This window comes from Chlorocebus sabaeus, chromosome 11 (genome assembly GCF_047675955.1).
Source record: "Chlorocebus sabaeus isolate Y175 chromosome 11, mChlSab1.0.hap1, whole genome shotgun sequence".
NCBI classification, from domain to species: domain Eukaryota; kingdom Metazoa; phylum Chordata; class Mammalia; order Primates; family Cercopithecidae; genus Chlorocebus; species Chlorocebus sabaeus.
The window spans coordinates 122456647-122469626 of record NC_132914.1 but is presented as its reverse complement, the minus strand read 5'-3'; the positions used below and the strand labels follow the sequence as shown (position 1 = coordinate 122469626).

The following is a 12980-nucleotide window of genomic DNA, read 5'->3' as shown; positions in this document are numbered from 1 at the left end:
AACCAAAGCCGAACACTGACGGAGATCTCCAATAGAAGGTTTTCTCCAAGTCGAAGGTGTTGGTAAATATTTTGGGTCACTTAAGGGCATCTCAAAGGAAGCCGACACTGACTTTCTTCATGCAAACAAAACACATCGAACATCAAGTTGACATGCAAGGTTTGCTCCTAACTGCAACCTTACCAAGACGGTGAAAGCCGAAAAGTTAAAGCTGTGTTTTTCTACTGCATTCTGCCTGTCTGTGCGGTTTGTTTGTTAGGGAAATGAGGAGAGATTTTTCTAAAGCAAAAGCTACCTGTTCCCAAGTCATGGGTCTTGATTTTAAAAGGTTTAGGGAACTGAGATTTCAAAAGCACATGAAGGCTGCTCGTGACTGTTCCTGGGGTTCATCTGAGCCTTTAGGATTTTCTCCACTGCTTGCATGGGGTGGGGGGAGGGGAGGAATTGTCATTTTAGGATACGCTTTCTATAGAACCAACATGTAGCCACACCAAGGTGGGCAGAAAGCTTTCCAAACTCCAGCGGAGACAGATAATACCTGACTATTTTGCTTTCCCCACTCACTAGGATTGGGCGACGACTGAGATGGTTCAGCAGGGAGTCCAGCTCCCCGGTGCCCAGGCAATGGCTCTGGGCAACACCGCGTTCCAGGCTGCCCGGCGCGTCCTGGGCTGCTTGGCCGCCGCTACCCTCTCCCGCCCGCCTTGGGGTCAGGGCGCTGGCGTAGCCCGCGTTTGCAGAAGGCGAGCAGCGGGCTGCTCTTTGGCCAAGGGGAGGCCATTTGGCGAGGGTGGGTAGCTTGGGGAGGACGGTGTGAAAGCAGGGGAGGGCCGCGGGGCGTGGGGAGGGGCTGCGGACAAGCCAGACAGCGCCGGCCGAGACATCTCCGGGGCCCGCAGGTGTCCCGGGAACGCACCACTGTGCGACCGCAGACAGCAAGGCACTGGAGAAGGGCTGCGTCGACGCCCCAGCCCAGCAAAACACCCGGAGGAAATGGGACCTGGGGGGACGTTGGCCCAAGGCAGGGCGGGGAGAGGGCTCGATTCCTGGAGGCGCGCCCCCACCCGCCTCGAGAGGCTTAGTGCCCCCGTCTGTGGCCCTCGTGCGTCCCGAAAGCATCCGCAAGGAAGCTAGGGGTTTGGGGGAGAAGGCAAGCGGGCTCTCCCCAGGCGCTGGGCAAAGGGGAATGGGCCGGGGGCTCCTGGGTTCCCAGGGTCTCCCCAGGTCTGTTCAAGTTCGGGAGATGCGCGCTGCCAGGGACTTGAGAAGGAAGCAGCCGCCCGTTCAGCCAACTTTGTGCGCGGCGGCCAGGGTCGGGGATGGGGTCCGGGAACGCGTTACCTGGGCACCGGAGCGCAGTCAGCGCCAGCAGGAGCCCGAGCGGCGGCGCCCGGCCCGGGGGCGGCATGGTCCTCGGCGCGCAGTGGGCGCGGCGCGGGGCTGCTCCTCTCGCGCGCCCGGCCCGGCCCGCGGCTCCCGGAGCAGCCCCCGGCGGCTACGCCCGGGCGCCGGGCATGGCTCGCTCCCAGCGCGCCGCTCCTCCCCAGACGCAGGCGCCGGCGCTGGCGGCGCTTCCTCAGCTGCGCCTCTGCGCGCTCTCCTGGGCTCGGCCGTGCGTTGGCTGGGGAGCTGGGGCCGCCGAGGCTCAGCGCCCCGCGCCCTGGCCGGCTGCCCCGCACTTGGCCCGAGTTACGCGGCCCCCGCCGCCGCCGCCGCGGCTCCTGCGCCCCAGCGCCCGTCCCATCCCGGTCGTGCCGCCGCCGCCGCCGCCGCCGCCTCTGCCAGCGCCAGCTGCCGGCCGCCCCTCAAGCCAGCGAGAGAGTGAGCGAGCGAGCGCCAGGAGGAGGAGGAGGAGGAGGAGGGGGAGGAGGAGGGGAGCGGAGGGCGGGGCTGCGGCCGGGGGAGGGGCCGCCCGGGAGCCGGGCACAGGCAGCAGCCCGGCCAGTAGGCGGCGGGACACGCCACTACTAGGCGGCCCGGGGGAGGGCGCCCGGTCGAACCCTCCCGGGGTCGCGAGCGCTGGCGGGGACATGGGCTGCGGGAGGGGTGCGGAGTGCAGAGAGGGGATGCCCGGCTAGATCCGGCGTCTTGGGGCGCAGCGGTAGGAGTTGCCAAGGTCGAGGGGTGAGGAAGCCAGCGGAGGGTCCCCGGGATGGGGCAGCGACCTCTGGAAAGGTGGTGTCTGCCGGGGCCGGAGGCTGCGAGGCTGAGCGTGGACAGGACGTCCCGGGTTAAATGTGGCACAGTTAGGGAGTGCCTGTGGGAGAGGAGAGGCGGGAGGGCCTCTGGGAGGCCGGGGCTGTGTGCGAAGTCTCTGCAAGGCACCGGGATGGGGGCTGGGGGCGCGCAGGCTGGGTGCGGTCACCTGAAACACAGCGAAGGCGGCCTGGGGATGTCCACCCGTGTGAGGCAGGGTCCCTTATTTACCCGGGCTAGAGGATGCGCCTTCCCATTTCGCGCAGGTCCTAGGAGCACGCGGAGGCAGCCAGGAGTTCTCCTGGAAAGGTCAGATTCCCTGGTGGCCCCGGGAATGAGTTCCCAGCGCAGGGTCAGGCAGTGATGGTGCGGAGGTGTTGCGCAGGGCCGGGCTACTGGGTGGTCGGATTCTTCCATCCAGGGGCAGGGACGCAGCTAGAGTGTGGAGGGAGATCACAGGTCACACGGAGCCCCAGTATCTATTATCCCAGGAACAACTGATCCTCCTGGGCGCCCCGACCCCAACCAGGGCAAAGCCACGGGGCTAAGCCGAATGAATGAGTCATGCTGGGAGCATGTGGGGGCGCCTCCAGCAGCGCTCAGATGCCTTGAAATCTTCCCCACCACGCTGGGAGGACAGGGGACATGGGGGGTTGTCCACCTGGGAGGGTGGCTTGGAGTCCTGGCTCCACTCCAGTCCCCATCACACCGGCCACTTGCTCTGCCATCTCAGTTTTCCATGAAAAAGTGGGTCAAACTCTTTGAAAATGGTCAATAAGGCAGCGTGGGGTGATGAAAAGATAGATTTGGGGAGACTCTGGAGTCACAGAGTCTTGACTGAGAATCCCAGTTCTGCCACTCCTTAGCTGTCCAAGCTGGGGCGAGTCCCTTATTCCTCCCTGGGCCTCAGTTTTCTCATCTGAGAAACGGAAGTCTTTGCACATCACCTGGTGCCCCCAATAACATATATAAAGCCCCTGACCCAGGAAGTCGGAACTCATTTAAAGGAGTCACTGTCAACATTATCATTCTCATCATCATGGCCATTATTATGATAGATCTGATTTTCCTCTGCGGGCCCAGAGCTCACATCAGAAGAACAATCGTCCCCACTCCCGGCTGCCAAGAGGGGATGGGGGACAGGGCACCTGCTTGATTAGTACAGACAAGCTCATTAGCAGAGGCAGCACTCAGTTCTTCCCAGATAAAAGAAGGAAGAAAGCCAGGGGCACGTGGTGAGTCTCCAGCCCAGGTTAATTAGGGGACATAAAGGGATTTTCCCATGGCTGTTAATCGCCTTCCTTTGCAGGGGGCTCATGCCCAGGCCAAGCCCCCTTTGGGCTCCCTGGCAAGGCCTGCAATGTGTGGAGAGCCATACAAGAGGCTGGATGACGGGATTGGGGGTCTCCTCAGGCCTGGGGTGGCCTTGCAAGGGACCTATCTGTCCCCTTTCTGTGACCTTTTCCCCAGATAAGAGGATGATCCTGGAGACATGGTCAGGACTCCCTTAGGGTCCTCTGTGCCCAGCTGCACCCAACGCCTCTTTCCCATTCACTCGTTCATAACATTTGCAGAGCTGAGCCCCTACTGTGTGCCGGCCTCTGCAGGGGATGGTGAAGCAGAAATGAATGGACAACAGCAGGGAAGAGCCACAGCAGGAGTGGCCACGGGGTGCTGGTGCCAAGGTGAACCATGTGTTTGACCAGGAAGCAGGTCAGTGAGGGCTGGGAGACTGTGGCCAAAGATAAAAAGTCATTTTCTGGCAGGGGTAAGGGGTCATTCTGTGACTTAGTGGCAGTGCTTGGAGGGGGTTGTGAATCAGTCCAGCAAGTCCCCAAGCCAGTGGTCACACAGTCCCAGGTGTGATGGCAGATGACAGTTGCCTTCCCCTCACCCCCATACTCAGGACTACCTGGTCATACTCCAAGAAAGGACCTTTTAGTGGGAGGAAGGGCACTTCCCCACTAAAATATGCCGATGATGGTTGAGCCAGACACTGAAAAGAGGAATCTGTTTTTGAGGGTGGCTTTTCTGTGCCCCAGCTGTGTGACTTTGGACAAGCCCCTAATCCTCCCTGAGCTCATTTGTGGGGTAGGAATGAGAATTCCAGCCTGGCTCAGCCTGTCTTGTGGTTGGATGAGGATTTCTGCATATTAACCAGGCCCCTGAGCCTGTATCTCTAAAGGGCGTATTTCTGGAGGAAATAAGCAGGGAAAAAAACAAGCCTCCCCGGATTCTGAAGGGCTGCGGGGGAATCTGAGAGGCTGGCGGCAGCAACGAGGAGACCCCAGGGCTGAGCGGAATTCTCCTCTCACTCCTACCCAGACTCTCGCCCCCAGCCTGCTGGCCTCATAGCCTGGGCAGGACCGTAAGAATCACACAGCCTACAATCTCCTCCAAGGTATTGATGGGATACTGAGTCCAGGAATTGTCCTTCCCCTGGATCTGTAAGTGTAGGGAGGCCGACTCGACTAAGAGCCAGCCTCGAGCCCCAGCACAGCCGTGCAAGGCTTCCTCAGGCCCCACCATCCCCTGCACAGCAAGAGACTGCCTCCAGCACGGATTGCTCCCGGTCAGTCCCTGCACCCCAGCTCTGCTGCAGCTCAGCCCACGCGCCCGCCAGGCTACCGGCGAAGACCAACATTGCCATCTCGTGGCTGAAACTGGAACTGCAGGTCTGGAGGGCGCTGCAGAAGGAAGACAAGAGGTGAGGGTTGGGGTGCGGGTCGGGGTGAGATGGAGGCGAATAGGCAGAGAGGTTTCCCCACCTCAGCCAACTGGCAGCGGCAATAACAGACCCCTTTGCCTTTGAACGCCAACATGCAGGCAGCTGCTGCCGGGGTGACCACCCATTGAAATTCTTTGCAAAGCCTGGGACTGTTTGTTGCCCAATGCACACATTGATGTTTCTGGCATGTTCAGGGAACACAGAATTGACTTAGATTGCATTTGCACCACAAGTGAGTGGTAGGGGAAAGGGGCCTCTCAAAATAGAAGCCAAGCTCACTTACACAGGTAATCAAGGATTTCCTAGGAATAAAGAATTTCAAGAAATCAGTCACTTGCACACCTGGACATATGGACCCATGATGGAAGGAAGGGGCCTCTTTATGGCAATTTCAGTCATCCATCTCACTCTCTGTCCCCTTTCCTGCTTTATTCTTCTTCGTAACAGTGGTTACCACCCAGTGTCATACGTACAGAGAGCGGCCCAATCAGTCCTGGTTATATTAATGTATGAATGAAAGGAGCTCAGGGCTGGACAGTACGGTAAGCGCTGAGCCCTGCGAGGTGAGGGAAGCCCCACTGAGCCCATGAACACTCAGACCAGAAAGGACTTGAGTTCCCTTCCAGGTACACCCCCAACTGGAAGGAGGCCACAGGGGAAAAATGGCTTCCTGGTGTGTTTGAGCAGAAAGCACCTTGAACAGCTCTGACCCCTGGCTTCCCAGTATAAAATGATTCCTGGACCGGCAGGGGCTGGGAAGGGTGTGAGGGGGCAGCCAGGGGTGAAGGCACCATTGGGATGGGATTTTGGAGCAAGTGTAAAGTGTGCTAGAGCAGAACAAGACTAATAACAAATAATAATGATAATAATAATGATGCAGCACTGAATACGTACCAGACACTGCTCGAAGCAGTTTGCACGTGTGTTGATTTTAATGGTGGTAAAATGCATGTAACATGAAATCGACCGTTTTAATCACTTTAGAGTGTACAATTCAGTGGCACTTAGTACATTCACAGTGCTATGCAATCATCACCACTCTCCAGTTCCAGAACTTTTTCATCACCCAACCAGAAACCTGGTACCCAGTCACTGCCCATTCTCCCCTCCCTTCTACCCTTGGCACCCACCAGACTACTTTCTGTCACTATGAATTTGACTGCTCCACTAACTAATTTCAGTGGGATCATATAGTATGTGATGTTTTGTGTCTGGCTTCTTTCACTTAGCATTGTGTCTTCAAGGTTCATCCACGTTGTACCGTGTCAAAGCTTCACTCCTTTTCATGGCTGACTAATATTCCACTGCATGGATGGAACACATTTGTTTATCCATTCATCTGTTGATGAACATTTGGGTTGTTCTCTACCTTGGAAACACTATTATGAATAGTGCTGCTATAAACAGTGCTGTATAATTTTCTGTTAGAATACCTGTTTTCAATTCTTTTGGGCTTGCGTGTTTTGATTCATTTAATCTCATAACCATTTTATTGGCTGAGAAAACTGAAGCACAGAGAGGCGAAGCAATTTTTCCATCGCTGCACCGTCAGCTAGCAGACGCTAGCTAGCTGGCAGAATCGTGTTTAACCCCAAGCAGTCCAACCCCAGGGTCTGTTAACCAAGATGGATGAGTTAAACCAACCATCCCTTCTCCACCCACCATGCCTCGGCACAACCCAAGACTCCCAGGAACTAGATGCAGCCCTGTCTCCCTTCCCAAGAGGCTCCCTATTTGAGTGGCAACATGCCCAGCCCTGGGGACAGGGTCAGAATCCTAACAGATCTCAGCCTACCACATTCCCTCAAGCCAGGGACGGTTCTGGAAGAGGCATGGGGGCCCAAGTGACCAATGAGAGGTAAAGAGGAGCTGGAGGAGGCCCACTTTCCTTGATCAAACAAGAGAGACAAAGTTGCTTTTTGCCCTCTACCCTCTTCCTTCTTGGCAACTTGTTGAGTACAAGTGTGATGGGAAGGGCCCTGGCAGCCTCTTGTGCCCATGAGGCACCACAGTGCCCACTGACAGCTACTGGTGGGAGAGTGGAAAGACAGATCCTGGCAACATCCTCAAGCCAATGTGTCACCCCAGAAATGCGGTCCCAAGGCCAGGGGCATTCACTGAGCTGATACTCTGCATTGAGCTGATGAACTGCATTGTTTAAACACTGCTGTTTGGACATCCGTTACTTGCAGCAAAAAGCAGCCTAATTAAGAAAGGTGGTGTTTTAGTCAGGGTCTCCAGAAAGACAGAAAACCTGTAAGTCCCAGCACTCCGGGAGGCTGAGATGGGTGGATCACCTGAGGTCAAGAGTTCGAGACCACCCTGGCCAACACAGTGAAACCCTGTCTCTACCAAAAATAAAAAATAATTAAAAAAAAAAAAACATATACACAGAATGAAAGCTATGCAAAGGGATTTATTAGGGGCATCAGCTCACTTGATTGTGGAGGTGGAAAAGTCCCACAAGAGGCCATCCGCAAGCGGGAGACCCAGGGAAGCCTGTGGTGGGGCTCAGTCCCAATCCGAAAGCCTCAGAACCAAGGAAGCTGATGGTGTAACTCTCAGTCCAAGCTGAACATCTGAGAGCCTGCAAGGTTGGGGGCTGGTGTGAGTTCCAGATTCCAAAAGCTGGAGAACCTGGAGTTCGATGTCAAGGGCAGGAGAAGAAGGGCAACCCAGATGCGGAAGAGACCAAGCGTTCACCCTCCCCCTACCTTTTTACTGCATCTGGGCTCCCGCCAGTGGAGGAGCTTCCGCACTCAGGTCACAGACTCACATGCCAGTCCCCTCTAAAAACATCCTCACAAGCACACCTGGGACAGCCCAATCATCCTAATCAAATACCAAACCACCTGTTCCCTTTCAGCAGAAGAGGGACAGCCCCAGTCCCTGCAGGAGCACTGAGGATAAACAGTGCTTTCCCAGCTATGTGGGCACCCCTTCATCCAGGCAAGTTGACAGCCAAATCAACCATCATGGTGGGTTCAGGAAAAGCCCCAAGTGGACTGTTACATGCATTTCTCCCGTCAACAAGACAGCCTGAGACCTTAAGTCAAATGGTTAAAAAAAAAGGTAGAAAATTCTATTTCTTTTAAACTGATTTTGTGAGAGTTAAATTATTATTATTATTAGTTCTCTGATGTGGCATAATTCAATATTTTTCAAATTCTTTGATCCTCACAGAAACTCAAAGATACAAATATTCAAAACAGCAAAACTGCCATCTTTAAAAGATAAACACGTCTAATATTTTAATGTATTTCTCCAGTCCCTTTCCTATGCATACCCGACATGGTTTTTTTATTAAAAATGGGTTCACACAATATGTACTGTTTCAAACTGCTCTTCATATGTAATTATATATTGTGAACATCTTTCCATGGCATTTAAATGTTTTTTCATGTAATAATTTTATGATGTTGTACAGTTATATCATTGGATATGCTGTAATTTGTTTAACCAATTTTTGTGTTGCCAAACATTCGAGGTCATTTACAATTTTTCACTGTTAAAAAGCAACAGTCTTATCCCTGCACCATTATACATGTGCAAGATTAGTTCTTTGGGATGTATTCCTAAAAAACGAATTGTCAAATGAAAAGATACGCAGTTTAGAAATTTCACATTAACTGGCTCTCCGAAAAGTTATGCTGGTTCAAATTCCTGTCAATGTAAGGCAATGCCATTTGCTCAAATCTTTATTCAAGGTTTACAAACTCCACCTGGTTAATTGATTCATTCAAATCTACACTGTCTGCGTTATGCAACTATTAAAAGATTAAAACTTCACGTATTCATTCTATATCAAGAATTGGCAAATATCAAGATAATTCAATAAAATCTGAAAAATCGGTGAAATCATCACTAGTTGTAATTTTATCATTACTTATTACACTTTTTTTTTTTTTTTTTTTGAGACGGAGTCTCACTCTGTCACCCAGCCCATAGTGCAGTGGTGCGATCTTGGCTCACTGCAACCTCCACCTCCTGAGTTCAAGCAATTCTCTTGCCTCAGCCTCCTGAGTAGCTGGGACTACAGGCATGCACCACCACACCCAGCTAATTTTTGTTATTTTTGTAGAGACGGTGTTTCGTCATGTTGGCCAGGCTGGTCCCGAACTCCTGACCTCAGGTGATCTGCCTGCCTCGGCCTCCCAAGGTGCTGGGATTACATGCGTGAGCCACTGCACCCGGCCTTTAAGTCCACTACCCCTTGTTAAAATCTGAAGATCTGTCCAGGTGTGAAGGGCCATAATTATGCCATCGTTGGGAAAATCGGTGGCTTGTCACATCTGCATAGCTCTTTCTCTTGACCACGTTTGCCTTTGTATGCTTATAAATATTTTGTGTTTCTCTTGCAAATTACATTCATTCTTTAGTCCTTTAGGAGAGCTTCCTGTGGGAAAATTAGAGCATATTTAGAACCATACCAGGATTAATGTTAAATAGGGTTCGCAAAGCACTACAGCTCCATGGAGGCACAGGAAGTGATCCCTTTGGCACGGACAGGATGGAGTGGAATTACAGAAATGTCGTGGGGAGGTGAGACAGCTGCTTGATGGATGTGGTCCTGCACATCCTCTCAGAGGACTTGCCTTGGAGTTGCCTGGCTTGCTAAGTCACTACATTTAGCCTACAAGGGGCCAAGAGTTTTCTTCTTGTCTGGAGCCACAGGGCTCAGAATAGTGTTCTATTTTTATGATGACAAAAAAACCTAAGTCAAAAGGGATTTATTGACTCACATACTCAAAGTCTCCATGGCTTCAGGCTTGGCTGGTTCCAGGGGCTTAACAAACAGCCGATTTAATCTCAGCAGGAAAGTGGCAGGAAATAAATATTATTGGCCACAGTGAGGTCACATGCCTATCCCTGGACCAATCACTGTGCCCAAGGGGATGGACTATGGTAATTGCCCAGGCCTGAGTTACATGTGCAACCTTGGGGCTGGGAGGGGATCAGCCCTGTCTAAACCACACAGCCTGAGAGTGGGGAAGGGTTGCCCTCCCAAAATGCAAGTGCTAGAGCTCAGTAAACCCTAATTTTGTTGTTGTTGGGTTTCTTTTTTTGTTTTGTTTTGAGACAGGGTCTTGCTCTATTGCCCAGGCTGGAGTGCAGTGATGTGATCTCAGCTCACTGCAACCTCCACCTCCTGGGTTCAAGCAATTCTCCTGCTTCAGCCTCCTGAGTAGCTGGGACTACAGGCACCCACCACCATGCCCAGCTAATTTTTGTATTTTTAGTAGAGATGGGGTTTTGCCATGCTGGCCAGGCTGGCCTCGAACTCCTGACCTCAAGTGATTCATTGGCCTTGGCCTCCAAAAGTCTTGGGATTATAGGCATGAGCCACGGTGCCTGGTCTGGGGTTTTTCTTGTTTTTTTTTTAAAAAATAAGCTCTCACTCAGTTGTCGAGGTTGGAATGCAGCAATGCAATCATAGTTCACTGCAGCCTCAACCTACTGGATTCAAGCGATCCTCCCACCCCAGTGTCCCAAGTAGCTGGGATGTTGGGCATGCACCACCACACCCAGTTGGTGGATTTTCTTCCAGTGTGTCCAGATCTTGTTGTTATGCTTCTGTGGCTTAGAGGAGGAAACCTCACCATTATCAGTGCAGGCGTCCCACCGTGAATACTCTCTTACACCTAATAAAATGACTATGATCACTGTTTATTAAGACCTTCCAAGGTGACAAACTCATTAACCATCCCAGGAACACCGAAGGAAGTATTTTATCCCCATTTTATAGATGAGAAAACTGAGGCTCTAGGGTTTAATCAGTTTGCCCCAGGTCATCCAAATGGCAGAGTCAGGATTTGACCTGAGACCTAGCTGTCCCCAAGGCCCTCTCTGAGCCACCACAGTGCTCTTCCTCCATCTCCTGAGAAGGGGATTCCAGATGCCAAGACCCAGAGCCAACTACAGAGGGACAGAGCACTGTCACTGGGTGGCAGTCACCCCTCAGGAGCTGCCCTCACAGGAGCTGTATCCATGGTGTGGCCCACACCGTTGTTCAGCACTGAGTATTATGTAACTTCCTCCATCCATGTTGAAAGCAAACAGGGAATAACAACCAGGCTATTAGAGTTGATGATGGAACCTCAGGAACAGAATCAGATTGGCTGGGAAAGCCAGGACCTGCTGAAAACACTGGGATCCCTGCCATGAAAATTCATGTGCATTAAAGATGCCAAGGTGCTCAGGTCTGCATCAGCTCCCAGGCAGACCTCACATCTGTTCTGGAACAAGGGACGCCACTGCATTTATTAAACACAACTGTTGAAGTCCCCCTGGGTACAGCATCCTAGAAACCACACCATCTATATTTCATTGTGATCATCTCCTTGACATTTATAAATTCATAAGGTATAATGAACTAAACTGAAATGGAAATATCTTATTAATTGAATAAAACAGAGAGAGTACATTAAAGATGAATAAATAAAACAAACAAGATTGAGTTTGTAGACCTCTAATAAACTGGCCATGAAAAGAGCCTTTGTCCACGTGACTCCTTGGGATTTGAGGACTCGGCTGGTGGCTGAGATGGCTCTTGGAGAGGCCAATGGCTTCCCTCATCATGGAGGAGGTCATGCAGGCAGGTGCAAGAGCTCCCACCAAGATTGTGGACGCTGTTAGATGTGACACCTTTTGCTGATTTCTGCTGCAGATTTCAGAAACACAAGTGAGTCTCCGAGCTGGACCTGCTTGCATTGCCTGAATTCCCAAGGCACGTTGAGATGCTCTGGACACTCAAGGACATGCATGCCCCTGGACTCAGCAGTGTGTGACGTCTCCCAGAGGCCAGCTCCCGCCTCTGCTAACCATCAGCATCATCTCAGGGTCTCCCCAGTATGTACCATCAGCAGGTTCCTGGGCTGGATGGAAACGCACCTAGAGCTTTCCTCTACCCTCTGTCTTCCTTTCATGGCCATTGCAAAGGAAGAACATCACAGTCACATCACACGTGACTTCTTTCCTTTCTAGTCACAAGTCCTGAGAGCATTCAGACAAGAGTGATATAACTGAGGCAGCAGACAGAAACTCCAGGCCGAGGAGCCCTGGAGTCTGGAAAGTGGGCAGGGTTGTTCCATGTAACCTTGAGTTTGTGAACAGGAGGGGTGATAAGCAGGGAGAGTTGCTGGGCAGAGGCTCAGGAGCAGTGGGAGGGGAAAATGGAGAGACATTACCATCTAGTTCTACTAAAGGATGAGAGAACACTATCTGCCAGCGATGGCCACAATGATGCTGTGTAACAAACCACCAGGAAATTCAGTGGCTTCCACAATGACTAGGTCTTGGTCACACAGATGCAGTTTGGCTGAGGATCCACTGATCCAGGCCAGGCTCAGCTGGACTTTTCTACAAGCTGTGGGTTGGTTCCAGTGTCCAGGTGTTTCTCCTTCTCTTTGGGCCAGCAGATGAGCCATGGCAGGGTCGTCTCAAAGCAATGATGGAAACACAATAGGGCAAGCCCAACCACACAACCAGATTTCAAGGATGTGCTTGCATCATGTCTGCTAATATCCCATTGGCCAAAGCATGTCACATGGGCAAGTGCAAAGCCAAGGTGAAGAAGGACCTTATGCCCTTAGTAGGAAAAACAGCAACATCACATGGCAAAGAGTGTGAATACAGAGAGAGATGAAGAATTGGGAACAACAGCACAGTCTACCAGAAACATATCCATACCATCCCTTGCAAATCACCACCAAGGCTGCAGCAGCTAGGATTTGGTTTAGCTATCAGTAACCGAAACAAAAAAACAAAACAACAACAACAACAATGGCTTAAACAAGGTGCAACTTTGTTTCTCTCAAATTCTTAAAGTCCAGAGGTGGCCAGTATAAGTGGGTGTGGTGCTGCACGGCGTCGGGAACCCAGATTCTTTCTATTTTGTTGCCTCACTATGACTGGCCTCCAGTTCCCAAGTCACTTTATAGTCCAAAGTGGCTGCTGAGCTCCAGCCATCACATTCAGATTCTAGGAACCAGGAAAGCAAGTAGAGAAGGGCATGCTTTCTCCATTTAAAAACACTTCCTGGGAGGGTAACACACAC

At 52.0% G+C, this 12980-nt stretch overlaps 1 protein-coding gene and 1 long non-coding RNA gene across 2 annotated transcripts in view; both read right to left on the bottom strand.

Annotated features, from left to right (window-relative positions):
• Positions 1–1823, bottom strand: part of TMEM132B (transmembrane protein 132B) — a 464904-nt gene extending 463081 nt beyond the window's left edge. Inside the window, exon 1 of the mRNA XM_008005191.3 lies at positions 1342–1823. Within this exon, the coding sequence (XP_008003382.1) occupies positions 1342–1408 (67 nt within the window). The 5' untranslated portion in view covers positions 1409–1823. The remainder of the gene's footprint in view (positions 1–1341) is intronic.
• A 6987-nt stretch (positions 1824–8810) lies between these two features.
• The window catches only part of LOC119622669 (uncharacterized), a 28921-nt gene continuing 24751 nt past the window's right edge, over positions 8811–12980 (bottom strand). The window contains exon 3 of the long non-coding RNA XR_012094616.1: positions 8811–9320. This is a non-coding gene — a long non-coding RNA (uncharacterized lncRNA). The remainder of the gene's footprint in view (positions 9321–12980) is intronic.